Source organism: Manis pentadactyla, chromosome 10, assembly GCF_030020395.1.
Source record: "Manis pentadactyla isolate mManPen7 chromosome 10, mManPen7.hap1, whole genome shotgun sequence".
NCBI lineage: Eukaryota > Metazoa > Chordata > Mammalia > Pholidota > Manidae > Manis > Manis pentadactyla.
The window spans coordinates 81939786-81962586 of NC_080028.1; the positions used below are offsets into that span (position 1 = coordinate 81939786).

Below are 22801 nucleotides of genomic sequence, written 5' to 3' on the forward strand. Positions count from 1 at the left end.
ATGAAAATGCCTCATAAAGGCAGCGGGAATGTTGTCCAGGAAACAGTCCTCTGGTTCTCATTGCCTGTTTGTGTTTCCTTCTTTGCTCTGAAAAGGACAGGTAAAGAGCAAGGGATCACTGTGTTTCCCGTCCTGACTACAAAAGTCTGAATATTGGGAATTTTGTCTTCCTGGGGAAAAGAAAAGTCCTTTTCTGTGGAATGACTCAATGATTTTGCCTTCCTATGGATGTTGTCCACAGAAATGGGATTTTACAGTAGGCAAAATTGTGGAACCTTTTACCTTTAACACCCACTTCCCCTCCACCCCACCCCACCCCACCCACACACACTGACATACTTGCTTTTGAACCAACCAAGGAGACCCCTACTCAGGATCAGTCTGTGCAAACAGCCATCAGTTTCTGTTAGTTTGGGAGGCTGGTTTGTAGCCAAGTTCAGTCTGTTACAGTCCCAGCCCTGCCGCATGTCCCAGAATGCATGCCTGTCCTTCAAGCAAGAGGTGTGGCAGTTCCCTCTTCTCCTTTGGCTGTTTGTTACCTCCTCTTAAATGAACACACATTCCTTCCTTTGCAAGCTTCTGGCAATGCTGGCAGCCTGTCTCTCACAAGCTGTTAAGCTACATTAGCATTCCTGTGTGTGCGTGCTCTGAGTCAGCCTTGCTTTGCTCCACCAGCGCTTAATTTTCTCCACTGTGAGTGCTTGATTGTGTTTCTTTTCTTTTCCTCCCCATCTTGAGGGACACTCCGTAAGGCTTCACAGTCAATTTCCCCTTGAAGTTATTCTGCAAAGTGAAAGAGTGAAATGGCAACACCAGTTTTCAGCCAAAGCAGAAGCCTTAAGAGATGCATCTGAACAGGGAAAGAAAAAAGTGTGTGGCTAAATACACTCAGCCACCTCACACTGTTTGCAAGTGCAGTGCTGAAATGGAGCAAAAGGAAATGCATGTCCGCATGTGTACTTTTCGTCTGACCTTCACTGTTGGAACACACTGCCTTTCCACCTTCAATCATATCCTTAGTGAACTTCAATTTCTTGGCGGCTCTGAGTTCACAGACCTGCATGCTACAGACGTGTTCTGTTGGCCTCCAGTCTGTTGACTTGCACAGTGCTTTTGAAAGATGTGAATTACTAGCTGACATTTAAGAGTCAGGAGAGTCCATATGAAAATCTGAAATTGGGGCTTCTCTTAAAAATATAGAAGGTTTGGTTCCACTTCCGCATTCTTACATAACAGCAATGGCTGAAGCTGAGGAGCAGCCATCCCCTTAGACAGGTGTGTGTCCCACTGTGTCACAGTCTGCACCACAGGTCCCAGGCCTTGTTCTAGACATTCAGATAAAACAGACAATAAACAAGTGTGTAATATGCCAGCAGGTGTTAGGATTTAACAGAGCAGAAGAGCAGAGGAAGGGGTGGGAGGAAGACAGGCAGAAACTGCCATGTTACCTGGGAGGGCATGGGCTTCCCTTTGATGAGATGCTAAAACAGAGTTCTCAAGGAAGAGAGGCAATGAGCCATGTGGAGAAGAGCGTTCCAGGCACAGGGAGCAGCAGGTGCAGAGGCCCTGAGGCGGGAGGACAGCAGGGAGGCCAGTGTGGCAGGAGCTGAGTGAGCAAAGGGGCCGAGAAGAGGAGGTGAAGCCAGAGAAGTAGGCAAGGTTCAGACGGAGTAGGATTGTAACTCTGAGTTAGAGGGGAAGCCACTGGAGGGTTTTGAGCAGCTTAGCAACTTCAGGGAAAGGAGAATCCCTCTTTACAGAGAGTTCTGCCAAAGTGCCAGCTCTTGGCCATGCTGGCTTTCCCTGGGCTGTGTGTCGCAATGGACGATAAGGCTTCATTTAAATACTGTCAACTCCATTTAAGTATCAGGAGTGAAACAGTGTACATTTTTTTCTATTATAAGGTATCTTTTTCCCCTGATAATGAACAATCAATATAAAGAATTCAATTGATACAAAGAAAATAAAAGTGCTTTCATAATCCCACTGCCCCAGAGATCATTACTGTGACTAGGTAGGTACATAACCACCCAGACTAAAAGGCACATGTATTCATTATATTCATTATATGTATATATATATTAATTATATCCAAGAGGAGATAGTTGATCTGGACTACTCTGGTCCTGGCCTGTTCCCAAAAAGTGGCATTTTCTGAGTTTAGTGACCTTATCCATCCCTGAGAGCATGACAAGTGATGAGACTTGACCACCCTGACATTTCTGGAATGCGTTCTCTGAGTTTTTCTTTCCATTGTGTGGATCTTCGAGCAGAGCGAGTTGGAGAGCTGCCCACAATTACGATTCAATGTTTTAAAGTCATTGTTACTCGCTGACCCAAATGAACAACTAAAGACCTGTTATAACCTGTGTGCCACCAGCAGGTCTCCCACATGAGGACTTTGCTGTAGCCACAGTGACTTGCTCATCTGTGGGCACTGTGTGGTTAGGTAGGCATGCCATTGTTGGCCAAGCATCCCCAGTGGAACAGCCCGCCCACCTCATCCCCAGCAGGGCTCTGCAGCAAATCCCTTCAACCCTTCATTAATTGCAGTGGTGAGACTTAAGAAATAAGGGATCATTTTCAGGCCAGTTCCATTGCTTGGGCATTTGTGCTGTTTAGAATTACCATGTAATAACCTTTGAGTGAGTGCCTTTTTTCTCTTTATTTTTTATTATTTTCACATAAATGGGTTTATGCCATGTACAGTTTGCTAATCCTACCTTTTTTTCCTCAGCATGCCATGACCATGTCTTTACACTCATACTTACTCAATCATCTGAGCCCAGTGGCTCAGAGCACTGTTTAGGTGGTTGGTGGCCTGACTTTGAATCCTTGCCCACTTCCTAGCTGTGTTCCTGCAGTGGCATTGGTAAAGTCAGAATGAGTTTGATTGGATCAGCTTTGGGAGAGTGAGCAGAGAATGACTTAGTGAGGAGTGAGGTGGGAGGCATGGACACCAATAGAGAGAATGAGGACCCAGCCCCTCTTCAGGGATGTATATTGCTTTTACCATGTCTAGTTCTCTCTGTTTGTCCCTAGGATACCAAATCTCCCACCAGCACCACACCCTGTGATTTTAATTTCTCCCTTTTGAATGCACATGGACACCCTGACCTTCCAAGCAGTATGGACAAAGAAAGGATCCTCTTAACTATTCAGGATGTAATGGTAAGATCAACTTTCAGCATCCTAACCGTGAAGGGCCAGGGTCTTTTCCATAGCCAAGCAGCTGGGCCACAGATAGGCCCCATGAGAGATCCATTTACACCTGGGAAATGACACAGATAACAACAGGATTTGACTTTAACAAAAACCGCTGGCCCACCTACCAGATTTAAAACAACACACAAGGAATTTGACTTAACATTTTTATAATGACTATAAAGGTTCACACTAAATGAGCACTTACCAGGTACCGAGCACTCTGTTCGGTATGTAGCACCCATCCCTGCAAACCCTGTGAGTCGAGTACTAGGTACGTTCATTCTCATTTTGTAGTTTGAAAAAACTAAGGAATAGAGAAATGATGTTGCTTACCCAGGCCTCAGAGAAGCCCAGACTGAAAACCCAGACCCATGACTTCTTGTTCCTCGGAATTAACAACCAGAGAATTGCACTGACCTGTTTTGCTTCCGAAAGTGCCCAGCTCTCCATGGGGGCATGGTATGTTGTGAATATTATTGATGCTCTGTCCAGGAGCAAGGTGTTCAGGGGTGGCCATCCATCAGTTATGCTTCGCTGTTTGAAACAATGATCAGGAAGACCTCTCCTCTGCCAAATATCTCCCCAGTGAGCCCATAACTGGGAACATTGATGAAAAATGTTTTTCAAAAATGAAATCCAATGAGGAAACAGCCAAACAAAACCAAACTGAGGGACAGTCTCCAAAACAACTGCCCTGGAATCTTTGAAAATGTCAGTGGCATGAGAGATAGAGAAAGGCTGTTCCAGATTAAAGAAAGATAAGGAAATACCACAATTATGCCATGTGAGATCCTTGGGGTGGAGAGGGAGGGAGGTTGCTAGAAATTTAAGGATGGTTTTGAGAAATTAACATTTGAAAATTAATTATATTAAATAACAATGTTAAACTGACATTAAGTTTTCTGAATTCAGTAATTATTTTGTGGCTATATAAGAGAAGGTCCTTGTTCTCAGATCTTCAAAGAATTGGTGAATGTAGGTGAAATGCATTTGGGTCATCATTTTACCATCCTATTATACTATTGTGGTAAATTTTCCATGAGTTTTACATTTTTTCAAAATAAGTTTTTTAAAGCTAGCACATGAAGGAGATAAGTTGCTTCAATAGAACTAAACATCAGCAAAGAAGAAAGTGAGAAAGTGGAAAAACAGACCTTGTTTAAAAAGCTCAGTAGGATTATATTGATGTCAATTTCCTGGTGTGCTAGTGGACTATAGTTAGGTGAGATTTTCCATGGGTGAAACTGGTTGAAGGGTACATGGGATCTCTGTATTGTTTCTTACAAATGGCATGTGAAATCTACAATTACCTCAAAATAAAAACTGAAAAACTAAATCAAAAAAATAAAATGTTCTGGTCCCACCACTCAGAGGTTCTGGTTCGGCTGGGTTTTGGCTCAGGCACAGTTCCTTTTTTTAAGTGTCTGCCCCCCAACCCTACATAATTTGAAGCAATGTTTGAGAACCACAGTTATAAGGAAAAGATAGAACTGTGGATCTCAATTTTTGATATGCACAAGAATCTCTATGGATATTTGCTGAAAATGTATATTTTAGGTCTAATTTTTAATCTAACAGAATTTGTATATTGGAGGTAACAGTTTTTAACAGAATTCCCAGCGATTCTGAATCAGAAGGCCTGAAAATTAGAGTCTACTTCAAATGGAAGGAAAGTTTTGGAGATAATTTAGACCTTGTGGCTTGAATTTGGGGACTAATAAAAGAAATTAAAAATTCAAAGCTAAAATCACTACTACATCATACAAAATTAAGATAATTATAAAGTAAGAAACAAAATGAAACAGCAACAAAAATCCACAGAGGTCCACAAAAGCAGAAAGGGATGGGAAGAGGCTGAGCTCTTATCTTTAAAACCATATCCTGCACTTCTGGAAACTCAGGTAGGAAAGAATGTCACTTAAGATAATAAATGAAAGATACAAACCTGTCATAGCTCCTGACAACATCTCCTGTATTACAGATCAATTTTTGTCCAGAATATTGACCATTAATATCAAGAAAAGACTAAATTAATGTTCAACACACTTTTCTAATGAAAAAAAGAAGTATTTATTAGAAATATTTTATTTTTATTTTTATTAAGGTATCATTGATATACACTCTTATGAAGGTTTCACATGAAAAACAATGTGCTTACTACATTCACCCATATTATCAAGTCCTCCCCACACCCCTTTGCAGTCACTGTCCATCAGTTTAGTAAGATGCCACAGAGTCACTATTTGCCTTCTTTGTGCTACACTGTCTTCCCTGTGATCCCACACACACAAACCCTTCTTCCTCCCTCCCCACCCACCCTCCACCATCACTCCCCTTTGGTAACCACTAGTCCCTTCTTGGAGTCTGTGAGTCTGCTGCTGTTTTGTTCCTTCAGTTTTGCTTCATCGTTATACTCCACAAATGCAGGAAATCATTAGTACTTGTTTTTCTCTGCCTGGCTTATTTCACTGAGCATAATACCCTCTAGCTCCATCCATGTTGTTGCAAATGGTAGGATTTCCTTCTTTATTAGAAATGTTTTCATAGGAAATTATTTCATTTAGGTTTTTGCCTATTGAAAGAGGTGAATTTTAAATAAATAGAAAATTAATTTTGTGTTACTGTAGTCAACCCTTGAGCAACACAGGTTTGAAGTGTGTGAGTCTGCTCTAAGCAAGTTTTTTTCAGTAAATATGATGAAAAATTTTTGGAGATTTACAACAATTTGAAAAAAATTTTTCTTTTCTCTAACTTGCTTTCTTGCAAGAATACAGTATGTAATATGTACAGGATATAAAATATGTGCTAATTGATTATGGATCAGTAAGGCTTCTAGTAAATAGTAGGGTTATTAGTAGTTAAGTTTTTGGGGAGTCAAAAGTTACACGTAGATTTTCAACTGCATGGGTTGGGACATGGTTGGTGCCCTTAAATCCCACATTATTGAAGGCTCAACTATAAATTAAGGCATTATTATATTGAGAAAATGAATATGAACCCTTCATAATTTGGTTTTCCTCACTTTGGCCATAATCAAAATACGTTTCGAATTTGAAAAAAAGCAATCCAGAGAAAATAGGGGCATACAGAAGAGGACTTCTTGTTACTTATAACTTGAAAAAATATACTCGAATTCAAGATAAGGGTAGAAATATAGTGATGCATGGAAGAGGGTGTGACCAAAGAGGAGGGCCTGGAACTGTGACTGTAAGGGCCAGCTTCAGCTCATGGGTGTTTCATTGGCCAGCCTGATGTGCTAAGGCTATGATTGTTGCTGTCCTATTTTGTTAGAAAACTTTAATTCTGAGCACGCATCTCTTGTTTGCCTTGATCCTCACCACTCCCTATTGTGTAATACTGAGACTCACATTGCCATTTTATGCTACATTACATGGTCCGAAGATGTTGGAACTTGTTACTCCTATTTTAGACAGTAAAAGGAACAAATGACTAAGACTTAGCAAGCTTGGAGAGGGTAGTTTGGGCTTTTCCGTAAATTCTATGGGGTCTTGGCTAAGTCACACTCTTTTGAAGTCCCCATTCTTCTCCTCTGACAAGGAATAGATTATGTATTTCCTGGACCTATCAACTCTGAAATTGTGAATCCTAGGTAGAGTTTATAGGAAACCTTGTTTCTGATATACCGTTGGAATATAGGATACATAATAGTTCATGGAGCACCCACTCGTCTAAGGACTCTCTGTAGGATATTTGCAAGTTACATATGTAGGTTTTGAAACACCCTTCCCCAACCCCAGATGTAAGCCTCATGATAGCAGAGGTGTGCACTCTCTTTGCCTTTCTGTATCTCTGGTCCTTAGAAATTCTGTGCCTGGCACAGAATTTGTTTGCAAATAAATCTTTTTTGAATTGAATAATTGATTGAATCAATGAACAAGGGAGTGTATAAATGCTGATTAGGCACCCTGGCCAGCCTACACAAGCTGAGTTCAGTCATCACATCACTAGTGAACACAATTTTCCAAAGTATTTTCCAAACTATGAATCAGGACACATAATCTGACAAATAAGTTTTGTGCTGCTGGGGTACAGTGGGAATTCTCATACCCCACTCTGATTGATGGAGTTTGGATCCTGAAATACTGGAATTCCTGTCACATAGTACGAGTTATAACAAATATCTTAAATGACATGAGTGAGGCAGTCAGGTTAACAAGCACAGCCCTGGGCCTGGGTATCAAGGCATGGCAGGCAGTGATGAGGATGTAGAGAACAGTCTAGACACAGCTCAGCTGACTGTCATTGTGTGGAAACCAGGGTCGTGGTCCCAGGCTTTCTAGTTTAAAGAGAAACCAGGTGCCTGAGTTTTTTTGTGTTTAGTTTCTCTCAATATTTTAATATTGGTAACTAATTCACAGTTTTCTGTGAACCAAATAAAAGATATTCCTGGCCTGATTTGGCCTTCAGATCACCAGCTTGCAACATCTGGTTTAGACAATGAAGCTTGGTTGGTGTCTGACAAGAGAGGAGGAAAAGGTCTTTCTCCTTCCCAGTGGAACATGAGTTAGCCCCTGGTACCCAGAACCATCAGGGGCATGGTGCCCAGAATGCACCCAGAAATGCCCAACTGGACAGCTCACCCAAAGACAGCCTAGCTGATGGCATTAATCAGGTCCTGGGCATGTGGGTCCTACAGCACAAGGCCTTTTGAGTAGGACTAATTCAGAGACAAACATGAATGATTCATGTGGAGTGATGCTGCACAAGTATTAACTGTCCATGAAATGTAGGTCCAGAAGCAAGAGATATAGTGATCCTTCTACCCAGTAGAGTGTTCTTATATTTTCAGTCTTGATTTCGAATATACAAGTTTTAAGGGTATGAATTTTCCTTTGAACACAGCTTTGTCTTTATCCCACAAATTTTACTAAGTATGTAGTGTTTTCACTGTCATTTGTTTCCAATATTTGTGGTTTTAGGGTTTTTTCTTTCTTTATTTAGAAGAGTTTTTACAAATGTTCTAAGTAAAACGTTCTTTTTGCTTGTCTATTTTTGTTTTTGTTTTCTTGCTACCCTTTTTTGTTAATTTCTAATTTTACTATATTATGATCAGAGACTGACTTGTTTGGTTACTGTTTTTTGGAAGTTTTTGAGGTTTTGTTTGTGGTCTACCAGGTCATTTTTATGACTGTCCATGGTATTTCAAAAAAATTATTCTCTTTTTGGTATAAGTTTCTCAATATATCTATTAAATCAAGCTATTAGTTGAGTTATTTAACCTGGTGAGTCTTAGACTGTGGTCCCAGACCACCTCTATCAGAATCACCTAGACTGCTTATTAGAAATCTGAATTCTTTTTTTTTTCCTGTGCACTTGGTTTACTCTTTACTCTTTTTTTTTTTTATTAAGGAATCATTGATACACAATCTTATGCTAAGGTTTCACATGAGCAACATTGTGCTCACTGCATTCCCCCCTATACACCCTACATACTCCATTACAGTCACTGTCCATCAGCATAGGAAGATGCTGTAAATTGACTACTTGTCTTCTCTGTACTATACTTCCTTCCCCATGTCCCCCCCATATTATGTGCGCTAATCATAATACCCCTCAATCCCCTTATCCCTTCCTTTCCATTTACTCTCCCTAGCCCCTTTCCCTTTGGTAACCACTAGTCCATTCTTGGGTTCTATGAGTCTGCTGCTGTTTTGTTCCTTCAGTTTTTGCTTTGTTCTTATACTCCACAGATGAGTGAAATAATTTGGTACTTGTTTTTCTCCACCTGGCTTATTTCACTGAGCATAATACCCTATAGCTCCATCTATGTTGTTGCAAATAGTAGGATTTATTTTCTTCTTATGACTGAATAATATTCCATTGTGTATATGTACCACATCTTCTTTATCCATTCATCTACTGTTGGACACTTAGGTTGCTTCTATGTCTTGGCTATTGTAAATAGTGCTGCGATAAACATAGGGGTGCATCTGTCTTTTTGAATCTGTGATCCTTTTTCTTAGGGTAAATTCCTAGAAGTGGAATTCATGGGTCAAATGGTATTTCTATTTTGAGTTTTTGGAGGAACCTCCATATTGCTTTCCACAATGGTTGAACTAATTTATATTCCCACCAGCAGTGTAGGAGGGTTCCCCTTTCTCTGCATCCTTGCCAGCATTTGTTGTTGCTTGTCTTTTGAATGTTGGCAATCCTAACTGGTGTGAGGTGATATCTCATTGTGGTTTTAATTTGCATTTCTCTGATGACTAGTGATGTGGAGGTGCCTGTTGACCATCTGAATTTCTTCTTTGGAGATATGTCTGTTCAGATCCTCTGCCCATTTTTTAATCGGGTTATTTTCTTTTTGGATGTTGAGGCATGTGAACTCTTTATATATTTTAGATGTTAACCCCTTATCGAATATGTCATTTATGAATATATTCTCCCATACTGTAGGATGCCTTTTTGTTCTACTGATAGTGTCCTTTGCTGTACAGAAGGTTTTTAGTTTGATATAGTCCCACTTGTTCATTTTTGCTTTTGTTTCCCTTGCTTGAGGAGATGCATTCAGGAACAAATTGCTCATGTTTATATTCAAGAGATTTTTGCTTATGTTTTCTTCTGAGAGTTTTATGGTTTCATGACTTACATTCAGGTCCTTGATTCATTTCAAGTTTACTTTTGTGTATGGAGTTAGACAGTAATTCAGTTTCATTCTCTTACATGTAGCTGTCTACTTTTGCCAATACCAGTTGATGAAGAGGCTATCATTTTCCCATTGTATGTCCATGGCTCCTTTATTGTATGTTAATTTGTCATATATGTGTGGGTTTATATCAGGGCTCTCTATTCTATTCCATTGATTTATGGCTCTGTTCTTGTGCCAGTACCAAATTGTCTTGATTATTGTGGCTTTGTGGTAGAGCTTGAAGTTGGGGAGCATAATCCCCCTGTTCCCCGCTTTATTGTTCCTTCTAAGGATTGTTTTGGCTACTCAGGGTCTTTTATGATTCCATATGAATTTTATAACTATTTATTCTAGTTCATTGAAGAATGCCCTTGGTATTTTAATAGGGGTTGCACTGAATCTAGATTGCTTTAGGCAGGATGACCATTTTGACAATATTAATTCTTCCTACCCAAGAGCATGGGATGTATTTCCATTTATACATATCCTCTTTAATTTCTCTCGAGTGTCTTGTAGTTTTCAGGTATAGGTCTTTCACTACCTTGGTTAGGTTTATTCCTAGGTATTTTATTTCTTTTTGATGCAATTGTGAATGGAGTTGTTTTCCTGATTTTTCTCTCTGCTAGTTCATCATTAGTATATAGGAATGCAACATATTACTGTGTATTAACTTTGTATCCTGCAACTTTGCAGAATTCAGATATTAGTTCTACTACTTTTGGAGTGGATTCTTTAGGGGTTTTCGTATACAATATCATGTCATCTGCAAACAGTGACAGTTTAACTTCTTCCTTACCAATCTGGATACCTTTTATTTCTTTGTGTTGTCTGATTGTTGTGACTAGGACCTCCAGTACTATGTTGAATAAAAGTGGGAAGAGTGGGCATCCTTGTCTTGTGCCCTATCTTACAGGAAAGGCTGTCAGCTTCTTGCTGTTAAGTATGATGTTGTGATGTTGGCTGTGGTTTTGTCATGTATGGCCCTTATTATGTTGAGGTACTTGCCCTGTATACCCATTTTGTTGAGAGATTTTATCATGAATGGGTGTTGGATTTTGTCAAATGCTTTTTCAGCATCTATGAAGATGATCATGTGATTTTTTGACCTTCTTTTTATTGATGTGGTGGATGATATTGATGGATTTTCTAATGATGTACCATCCTTGCATCCCTGGAATGAATCCCACTTGATCATGATGTGTGATCTCTTTGATGTATTTTTGAATTTGGTTTGCTAATATTTTGTTGAGTGTTTTTGCATCTATGGGATATGCATCAGGGATATTGGTCTGTCATTTTCTTTTTTGTGTGTTGTCTTTGCATGGTTTTGGTATTAGAGTTATGCTGGCTTCATAGAATGAGTTTGGAAGTATTCTCTCCTACTTTTTGGAAAACTTTAAGGAGGATGGGTATTAGGTATTCTCTAAATGTCTGATAAAATTCAATGGTGAAGCCATCTGGTCCGGAGTTTTGTTCTTGGGTAGTTTTTTGATTTGCGATTCAATTTCATTGTTAGTAATTGGTCTGTTTAGATTTTCTGTTTCTTCCTGGGTCAGTCTTGGCAGGTTGTATTATTCTAGAAAATTACACTCTTCTTCTAGGTTACCCAACTTGTTAGCATATAATTTTTCATAGTATTCTCTAATAATTCTTTGTATTTCTGTGGTGTCTGTAATGATTTTTCCTTTCTCATTTCTGATTCTGTTTATGTGTGTAGAATCTCTTTTTTTTCATGATAAGTCTGGGTAGGGGCTTATCTATTTTGTTTATATTCTCAAAGAACCAGCTCTTGGTTTCATTAATTCTTTCTATTGTTTTATTCCTCTCAACTTTATTTATTTATTCTCTGATCTTTATTATGTCCCTCCTTCTACTGACTTTGGACCTCATCTGTTCTTCTTTTTCCAGTTTCATTAATTGTGAATTTAGACTGTTCATTTGGGATTGTTCTTCCTTCTTGAGATAAGCCTGAATTGCTATATACTTTTCTCTTAGAACTGCCTTTGCTGCAGTTGTTGGGGTGTCTTCATTTGTCTCCATATATTGCTTGATCTCTGTTTTAATTTGGTCATTGGTCCATTGATTATTTAGGAGCATGTTATGAAGCCTCCATGTGTTTGTGAGCCTTTTTGTTTTCTTTGTACAATTTATTTCTAGTTTCATACCTTTGTGATCTGAGCAGTTGGTTGGTACAAGTCAGTATTTTTTAATTTTCTGAGGCTCTTTTTGTGGCCTAATATATGATCTATTCTTGAAAATGTTCCATGTGCACTTGAGAAGAATGTGTATCCTGCTGCTTTTGGCTGGAGTGTTCTGTAGATATGTGATAGGTCCATCTGTTCTAATGTGTTGTTCAGTGCCTCTGTCTCCTTACTTATTTTCCATCTGGTTGATCTGTCCTTTGGAGTAAGAGGTGTGTTGAAGAGTCCTTAAATGAATGCATTTCATTCTATTTCCCCCTTTAATTCTGTTAGTATTTTTGTACATATTTGAGTCCTCCTAAGTTGGTTGCATAGATATTTATAATGGTTATATCCTCTTGTTAGACTGACCCCTTTATCATTATGTAATGTCCTTCTTTGTCTCTTGTTACTTTCTGTGTTTTGAAGTCTATTTTATCTGATACAAGTATTGCAACTCCTGCTTTTTTCTCCCTGTTGTTTGCATGAAATATCTTTTTCCATCCCTTCACTTTTAGTCTGTGTATGTCTGGGTTTGAAGTGAGTCTCTTGTAGGCAGCCTATAGATGGGTCTTGCTTTTTTATCCATTTTATAACTCTATGTCTTTTGATTGGTGTATTCAGTACATTTACATTTAGGGTGATTATCGATAGATATGTATTTATTGCCATTACAGGCTTTGGATTCGTGGTTACCAAAGGTTCAAGAGCAGCTTCTTTATTCTCTAGCAGTCTAATTTAACTCACTTATTATACTATTATAAACAGTCTGAAGATTCTTTTTTTTTTCCCTCCCTTCTTTTCCTACTCCACTCTTTATATGTTAGGTGTCATATTCTTTACTCTTTATGTATCCCTTGACTGACTTTGTGGGTAGCTGATTTTAATTTTGTATTTGGTTAGTAATTAATTGGTCTTCTTCCTTTACTGTGGTTTTATTTTCTCTGGTGACAGCTATTTAGCCTTAGGAGCTCTTCCATTTAGAGCAGTCCCTTTAAAATATACTGTAGAGATGGTTTGTGGGAGGTTAATACCCTCAACTTTTGCTTACCTGGGAATTGTTTAATCCCTCCTTCAAATTTAAGTGAAAATATTGCTGGGTAGAGTATTCTTGTGTCTAGGCTCTTCTGTTTCATTGCATTGAATATATAATGCCATTCCCTTCTGGCCTGTAAGGTTTCTGTTGAGAAGTCTGATGATAGCCTGATGGGTTTTCCTTGTAGGTGGTCTTTTTTCTCTCTGGCTGCTTTTAATACTCTGTCCTTGTCCTTGATCTTTGCCGTTTTAATTATTATATGTCTTGGTATTGTCTTTTTTGGGTCCCTTGTGTTGGGAGATGGCCTGAGGGACTATTTCTTCCCCAGATTGGGGAGTTTTCAACAATTATTTCTTCAAAGACACTTGCTATTCCTTTTTCTCTCTTCTTCTTCTTCTGGTATCCCTATAATGCAAATATTGTTCCATTTGGATTGGTCACACAGTTCTCTAAATATTCTTTCATTCCTAGAGATCCTTTTTTCTCTCTCTGCCTCAGTTTCTCTGCATTCCTGTTCTCTAATTTCTATTGTGTTTACCATCTCCTCCACCTCATCTAATCTCCTTTTATTTATTTATTTATTATTTTGGTATCATTAATCTACAATTACAGAAAGAACATTATGTTTACTAGGTTCCCCCCTTCACCAAGTCCCCCCCACATACCCCTTCACAGTCACTGTCCATCTGCATAGTAAGATGCTGTAAAATCACTACTTGTCTTCTCTGTGTTGTGCAGCCCTCCCTGTGCCCCCCACGCACTATACATGTTAATCGTAATGGCCTCTTTCTTTTTCCCCACCCTTATGCCTCCCTTTCCACCCATCGTCCCCATTCCCTTTCCCTTTGGTAACTATTAGTCCATTCTTGGGTTCTGTGATTCTGCTGCTGTTTTGTTCCTTCAGTTTTCCTTTATTCTTATACTCCACATATGAGTGAAATCATTTGGTACTTGTCCTTCTCTGCTTGGCTTATTTCACTGAGCATAATACCCTCTAGCTCCATCCATGTTGTTGCGAATGGTAGGATCTGTTTTTTTCTTATGGCTGCATAATATTCCATTGTGTATATGTACCACATCTTCTTTATCCATTCATCTACTGATGGACATTTAGGTTGCTTCCATATCTTGGCTATTGTAAACAGTGCAGCAGTAAACATAGGGGTGCATCTGTCTTTTTCAAACTGGAGTGCTGCATTCTTAGGGTAAATTCCTAGAAGTGGAATCCTTGGGTCAAATGGTATTTCTATTTTGAGCATTCTGAGGAACCTCCATACTGCTTTCCACAATGGTTGAACTAGTTTACATTCCCACCAGCAGTGTAGGAGGGTTCCCCTTTCTCCACAACCTCACCAACATTTGTTGTTGTTTGTCTTTTCGATGATGGCGATCCTTACTGGTGTGAGGTGGTATCTCATTGTGGTTTTAATTTGCATTTCTCTGACAACTAGTGATGTGGAGCATCTTTTCATGTGTCTGTTGGCCATCTGAATTTCTTCTTTAGAGAACTGTCTATTCAGCTCCTCTGCCCATTTTTTTAATTGGATTATTTGCTTTTTGTAATGTTGAGGCATGTGAGCTCTTTATATATTTTGGATGTCAATCCTTTATCGGATCTGTCATTTATGAATATGTTCTCCCATACTGTAGGATACCTTTTTGTTCTATTGATGGTGTCCTTTGCTGAACAGAAGCTTTTTAGCTTGATATAGTCCCACTTGTTCATTTTTACCTTTGTTTCCCTTGCCCGGGGAGATATGTTCATGAAGAAGTCACTCATGTTTATGTCCATGAGATTTTTGCCTATGTTTTTTTCTAAGAGTTTTGTGGTTTCATGACTTACATTCAGGTCTTTGATCCATTTGGAGTTTACTTTTGTGTATGGGGTTAGACAGTGATCCAGTTTCATTCTCTTACATGTAGCTGTCCAGTTTTGCCAGCACCATCTGTTGAAGAGACTGTCATTTCCCCATTGTATGTCCATGGCTCCTTTATCATATATTAATTGACCATATATGTTTGGGTTAATGTCTGGAGTCTCTATTCTGTTCCACTGGTCTATGGCTCTGTTCTTGTGCCAGTACCAAATTGTCTTGATTACTGTGGCTTTGTAGTAGAGCTTGAAGTTGGGGAGTAAGATCCCCCCCCCCACTTTATTCTTCCTTCTCAGGATTACATTGGCTATTCAGGGTCTTTGGCGGTTCCATATGAATTTTTGAACTATTTGTTCCAGTTCATTGAAGAATGATGTTGGTAATTTGATAGGGATTGTATCGAATCTGTATATTGCTTTGGGCAGGATGGCCATTTTAACAATATTAATTCTTCCTAGCCAGGAGCATGGGATGAGTTTCCATTTGTTAGTGACCTCTTTAATTTCTCTTAAGAGTGTCTTTTAGTTTTCAGGGTATAGGTCTTTCACTAATCTCCTTTTAAATCCCTCCATTGTATATTTCATTTCAGCTACTGTATATTTTTAGGTGTCTATCTCCCTACTGAATTCATTCCTTAGTTCTTGAATATTTTTCTGTAGCTCCATCAACTTGCTTATGACTTTTATTTTGAATTCTTTTTCAGGAAGATTGGTGATTTCAGTTTCACTACACCCTCTTTCTGGTGTTTGAGGGATTTTGGATTGAACAAGGTTCTTCTGCCTTTTCATAATCCTATTTGATAGTGAGAAATATTAGGTTTGTGTAGGCAGCACCCCCTAGTGTCTTTGGAGCTGCCCTGTACCTGGAGTGATGGCAGTGATCGCAGGCGAGTGGTATCAGTGCCAACCCTAAAGAGCGAGCTCTTTCCTGTTTCCCCACCTCCACTGTCAGGGCCAGTGAGCCACATACAGGGAGCAGCCTCTGCATCAAGCATGTAGTTGCTGTAGGTGGGGCTTCCCTCTGGCTGGTCTGGCATAATGGCAGGGGCAGCAGGTTTGTGCACTGGTGCCGGTAGAGAGGAAGAAGAGGCAGGCTGCTTATCATGGTGGGAGGCCTCAGGGCTGCATTGCCAGCCATGGGTATGGAGCACCTGAAGCTCCTGAAAGTTCCCAACCTTCTGGGCTGAGTGTGTTGATACGATTTTGTCCACCTATTCCTTCTCCTGAATCCTTGCCCCTTTAGCAGCCCTCTCACTGTTGGGAAGTCTTCCAAAGTGCCTGCCTTTCTTTTGTCCCAGGGTAGTCGGCTGTGGGAACCTGTTCCCAGTCTCTGTCTCTGAGTTTGGTTTTCAACCCCTCTGATCTCCAGAGCACCATGCAGTTTGGGCTTGTGCTCCCAGAGTAGACTTCTACGGCTATATATTTAGCAGTCCTGGGCTTCTACTCTCTCCCTGTTCTTTTCTCTTCCTCTCACCAGTGAGCTGGGGTAGGGGGAGTGCTTGGGTCCCACCAGGTCATGGCTTTATTACTTTACCCTTTACCATGAGATATTCTCTTTTCCCAGATGTAGACTGGCTGGTGGAATCTTATTTCTGGTCACTCTTTTAGGAATAATTGTATTTGCTGCATTTTCATATTACATGTAGTTTTGGGAGGAGATTTCTCCCTCACTTCTCATGCCGCCATCTTTTCCAGAATCAGAAATGTGAATTCTTATACTCCACTCAAAGATACAGAATTGGATCTGGAGGGGAGATGAAGTCCTTGGAATCTGCATTGTTAATAAGACTTGCAGGAAATTTTTATGCTCATTAGCAAACCTCTGCAATAGATCCTACTTAATTTTTGTCTATTTAATCTGATTTCTGTGAACTTGTTGATTTCCCCTTCTATTTCTTTGTTTTTGCTTTATATATTTCAAATCTCCATCTTTGTGTACACATAGAGTCAGTATGTTTTCTGATAGATTGTGCCTTTTATCCACATGAATATATTAAGTATCAATATCTTTGTCTCATCTAAAGCAGTAGATGGGCCTTTTCTGTCTGAAAGGTGGTACCTTTCTTTAGCACTAGAAATTTTTCATTTATTATTATTATTCTCATCCATTGTTTCTCTTCCATCCTCTGGAGCTTCTGTTAGATAAATTTTGGCCCAGATCTATGCTTTCAAGTGTCTTAATTTTTCTTTCATGCTTTTTTTCTTTTTGTACTATGTTCTTGTAAAATGGTTTGGCTTGATTTTCTAGTATATTTAGTCATCGTTTATCTCTCTCTCCTGCTATATTTTTTAATAATGTTAATAAAATTAAAACTTTTAAGATCTCTAGTTGTTTCTTTTTCATGGATGAAATGTCTTCTTCAGTCTCTCCAAGGATATTGATTTTCTGTATTCTAAAGTCTTCTTCTATTTATTCTATTAATTCTCTTTTACTGGATATTAGTTCTTTTGTTAATTAAATTTGGTGCCTTTCTTTCTGGGTGTTGATTTTCCCCAAATGTGTGCTCATTCCTGGTTGTCTTCCTATTATATTTGAGAATCCCACTACCCCTGTCTGTTCTTTTGGACATGACCTGACCCTGATGACTGTTGGGTTGGGGCACAGCATGCTCCTGAAAGCTGTGCACCTTAGCTTCTCTTCCAGGTATGGCACCTCCTAGCCTTTCTTGGGGACAGTGACCTCATGGAGCATTGCCCTGCCTTCTTGTACCAGTGCCCACATTCTGAGCTTCAGCCTATGGGTATACACCTCTGTACATAATAGAGCCAGGCCGGCCTGGCAGCCCTAAAAGCAGCCTCCCAGTGAAAACTCCAGGGCTTCTTCTCACTCCATCTTCACTCTGGACTCAGCTATACATACACACACACTATCTCCTTCTATGGAGAATTTTATCTGTCCATGTTTTGGTAGATAATTTCCTGTGCTTCTAATTATTCAGAAATATAATCTCTGCTCGCTGTCTTTCAGGAATTCCTCAAAATTTCTAGTCAGCCAGCATCATTCTTTGTTGTTCTGTCTCTATCCTGCTGTCCTATCCAATTCCTACAACCAGGCCCTGCTCTGGGCAGGCTTTGGTGAGGCACCTGTGGCTGCTGATGCTGAGAGGTTTGCCCAGGGCCTCCAGCCAGGAAACAGGCAGCCTCCAGTGCCCTCTGTTTCCTGAGCCCATGCTCTTTCTCTTACCTCACTGCATTCCCTGAGACCAGGGTGGTATTTTTCTTCATAATGATGTACATTAGAGTCTAAACTCCAGGGTACTCCATAAGTAAATTTAGCTCTGAATGAAAATTAGTAAAAGAAAATCCAAGACTGAAGGGGGGCAGTAAGAAACTATCAGAAAGCTAGAAACATTACACAGGTATTCAAAACACACATAAAACTCAAACTTTCCTAGCCAAAGTTCCATTGGAATTGGTATAGGGGAAGGTGATTTTAAAAGCACACAATTGCAGACCCTAAAGTTAGGGCTCAAGTGCCTTCCTTCTGGAAAGTGTGATTTAGGAGTCACCAGGCTTGCCCCAAGTTTGGATTCTTGACACTTATTATGCTTGCAATTTCTTCTAGAATGGCTGTTTGTTGCCAGATTATAAATTTCTTAAGAAGAGAGACTCGGTCTGGTTCATTTTTCTCTTCCTAGTACTTAGCAGACAGAATTGCTTTTGGGGACAAATATATTTGTTAAATAAGTGATTAAATGTAAAGAAGGGTAAAAATCCTTTCTGGGCCAAGCAGGTTAATAAAATGTGTAAAATGGTTCATATAAGGCAAGAGGAGTTAGTTGGAATTATTGCAACTAACAGCACATACCAGACTGAAGGCATCCAAATATCAGTTTTATAGAACTGCCAACTATATGAGACATTCTTGGGGGTTGGTAGGGAGGAAGGGATTGGCTGCAGGTCTGTACCCCAGAAGTCACCGCTTCTTCATGAGGACTGTCGTAAAGTATCATTTGTGGACTCCTGTCTAAACATCTGATCTTCTTATAGGCAAAATCAGTAGGGTCTGAGAAATAACAAAGAATGTGCTGCCATCTCAGTTTTAATTTTCTATAAAAACTAGACCTGTTAAAGCAGTCACAAAACACTGATTCATAACTGTGAAGGAATCCTGCCATCCTATCCAACCTCCTCAGATTATCATGGCACATTTTCTCACATGAGAAGTAGGGCTTGAGGCTTGGAAATTTGCCTGGGGACACAGAGCTATTGCAGTTGGGCCAGAACTCTGGCCCAGAACTTAGACCCTAACCGTTCTCCTTTCTAAATGTAGCTGGAGGTTTAACACTTCCACTAACACACACTTTAACATGTTTAATGGTCTCAAGGCAGTTTGTGTAGAAAGCTCTCATGGGTAGGTCTCACCGATTCTGCACGAGCCAGTGGACAATCACAGGACACCGGAATTTCATCCCACTCTAGAGACCACTTGCTCCCAGTGTGTTGGTGCCAGGCAGGGAATAAGGTGGGCGCATTGTGCAGAGCCTGGACTTTGGAGGCAGGCAGGCGGTCATCCACATGGGCTCTGCCTCTGCTAGTGTGTGGCCTTGGGCTGGTACATAGATGCCCTAAACTTGTAAGATGGGCTACCCACCAGAATTCTGGGAGGCTGCAATGAGCTGAGGTACACAGACTGGTTAGGTGGGTGCCAATACGCAGCAAAAGCTTCTTAATTGGCAGCTGGTGCTGCTACTGGTGGTGGTATTATTATTATTGTAAACATTTCATGTTTTGTGGTCCCTGGTTTTGCTCTTTTCCCAGCCCAGCAGAAAGAGGCAGATAGGCATGTAAGATACTAATCCACTCACCATCGGACCCCTGCTTCACTTCAGTCAGGGGTGCGGCATTTACCCCTCTCTCCACCTCTTCCCCAGATGTCCAGCAGGGAGGACAGTTTGTGTACAGGTCCACAGTGTTTGCAGCCTGGCCTCCCTGCAGAGGGCTTTCTGTTGTTGAAAGGGCTCGAACTTAACATTTTAAACAGTGAATATTGAAATGGCATATACTAGGTTGTAAAACAAAGCTATGAAGTTGGTTTTCACAGAGCAATCTCTAGACAAAAGCTTCAAAGCGACAGGTAGATGCCCTAGCATGGTGTCCCTTTGAAGTATTGGCAGGCTGGCTTTCAGAGCAGGCAACCCAGGGTCCTCATCTTTCCAGATGGGAAGGGTTTGAATGGCTTCCTCAAGGGAGTGTTGCTACTTAGTCATCTCCCCTTTGCTCCTGGAACAGATGGTTTTAGATCACGTGGGCATTTTAAGGGCACAGGTTCCTAAAGTTTGCTCATCCAGTGTGAGTCGAAGTATTATTTTCCTTTGTGAAGATACCAGCCATGCAGAATCTAGGCTTCCTTTTTATGTATATTTTGTAAATACAATTATGACATTTAAATTTGCAGTAATTTAACAGAAGCAAAACCAAATTGAAATAGAAGGAATTATTGTAATTCAAATTTCTTCATCACAAGAGCTATTTCTTAAAATATCTCATAAGTTTAAGAAATAACGAAAAAATATTAAGAGGTCAGAGTCGCCATTTTTAAAAACTCTGTTTCCATTTAAGATGGATTTGAATTGACTAGCTACTACAAAAAATGAGGCCACGGGCCCCCTGCCCCTGCCTGTCCTTTCTGTTTTTTTTAGCTAAGCTAAGGGTTCAGGTTTAGAATATTGCATTCTGGTACATGACCAGAATCTGCACAATTGTCTAGTGTTTACTCAGGCTGTAAGAGCCTTCAGTGTTCACCATTAGATCTTTTATTACAGCTTCTCCAGATGTGTGCTTCTTATTTGGATTTCAACCGCTCATTGTTTGGATTTTGTTCTGGGAGGTTTTTTCCGAGAAGGACTCACAAATGCTATATTCCTTGACTTTTTTCCTGTTGAGATTGGTAGCTTGTTTTTAAATCCAAACCACTTGACTAGATACTGTTAGACAGACATTGCTCCATCATCTTCCTACATTGAGTGCTGCTGCTCACTGCTTTCTGAGTCACTCTTCTGGGGACAAGATGTTTCAGACAGCTGGCTGGCTGGGGTCTTCGGCACCACTGTTCCTACCACTGCTGTGGGGAATTTATTTATTTGTAGGAGTGAGGGACAGGACTTAAACATAAATACATCATTTTTTTCTCATTACAAAATTAGAAACATGCTTATAATAAAAAAAAAGTAAAAGCAGAAAGGAAAGTCCCCATAATACCACTTCCAGAAAGAATATTGTTAATAGTTTGAGGATTACTTTCTATACTTTTTATATGCATAATTCATACCTACATGCATGGAAACACAATTAAGTTTAAAATTGAGTTTACACCGTATGTCTATTTTCAACAGCCTTCTTTTTACTTAAAAGTATATAGCTTGCTAACTTTCCTAGTAAGTGTACTGTAAGGGCTGCCTGAGGCTCCATCAACACCTGGCCTGTTAGTATTTAACCTATCTCTTATTGATGGACATTTGGATCATTGTCTATTATAAATGATGTCTTCATGATCTTTATATGCTTAAGGCTGAAGGATAAATTCCCAGAGGGACTTGGTCAAAGGATAGATGCATTGTTAATTTCTAATAAGTCATCTCTGTCATCTCTGCCTCCAAAATACATTCAAAATGCACTACCAGTCCCCAACTCTGCTGCCACCTTTATCGTTCCCCTGCTGCTGTAGATGCAACTGTTTGCCTAATTCTACCCTGGCCCTGCCTCTCAAAATCCATTTGGTACCCAAGGGCCATAGTGATCTTTAAAAATGGAAGTCAGATAATAGTGCGTCTCTGCTTTGCACCCTCCAGTGGCCTTCTGTTGTACATAAAATGTGTGCAGACTTACCCCAAAACTTGCAAAACCCTGCCCTATGTGACCCCTTCCTGCCCCCCGCCTTCCCTCATTTGGTGTACACCACCTTCCAACCATTGCCACCTCTTGGCCTTTGCCTCTGATGTTCCTCCTGCCTGATATGCTTGTACCCATGACAGTGGCTGGGCTGTTCTTCATCACCCAGCCTTCCTTCCCTGACCAACTCTTATCAGGTACTCCCTCAGCCCACTCCCTCTCTGACCCATCACCCAAGCAAGGTCTTTCATTCACAGTCCTGGCCACAGCTGAAATGCCCGGTTCTTTTTCTTTATGTGTTGATTGTCTGAGGCTTTGCTGTCTTATTCCCCCACTTATATCAGCCCTTATTTAGCACAGTGTGCTTAGCGTGCCTGCATGCCTGAATAAATCAATGATAGTAGTTGCCACATCATTCTCCCCATTGGTTGGACCATGACAGAATACAAGAATCTGTTTTACACTTGGATAATCTAGAAGGAGCAGAGAGCAGTAGCTGAGGGTACAGGTCACAGCTCTGCCACTTAATCACTATGACAAGTTGGACCAGCTTAAAGACTCTAAGCCTCAGTTCTCCAGTTTTGGAGGATTCCAAAAATTCAATCACTTAAATTGAGGGTTGCAGTATTGTGAAATAAACGAAGAGGCTGGAGGAAGCCTGCTCAGCTGACCATTAGTTCGAGAATCCTAATGCCCCATCTAAATCCTTCCTGGAACTGGCTGTGGTTGGTGGCTCCACTCTGCCTTGGACATCAGTGGGGATGATTCTAGGACCTGAGACTCACTGGGATTTCCTGGAGAATGACAGCAGTCTCCCAGCTTAGAATCTGCCAGCTAGCTGGCACCCATTTTATCATTTTGATCCACAATGACTAGGGATGCAGAGAGAAGGATTTGCCCATTCTTTTCCCACCTATCCTTGCCTCTACCCCTCCAGAACACAGAACTGAAGCTGACCCTATTGGATATTGGGGCTTGGGCCATGAACAGGAGCCAGATACTTACCCTGTTTTCCCAGGAGTTGA

The 22801-nt window shown here is 40.3% G+C and overlaps 1 protein-coding gene across 9 annotated transcripts in view; it reads left to right on the forward strand.

Moving 5' to 3' along the window:
• The window catches only part of KATNIP (katanin interacting protein), a 196361-nt gene that overhangs the window by 75563 nt on the left and 97997 nt on the right, over positions 1–22801 (forward strand). For all 9 annotated transcript variants that reach the window (XR_008992153.1, XM_057487074.1, XM_057487067.1 and 6 more), the window contains one exon: positions 3043–3171. Coding sequence is in view for 8 of the 9 variants with exons in the window: in XM_057487074.1 (XP_057343057.1) it covers positions 3043–3171 (129 nt within the window). In the remaining variant the exon portion in view is untranslated. The remainder of the gene's footprint in view (positions 1–3042; positions 3172–22801) is intronic.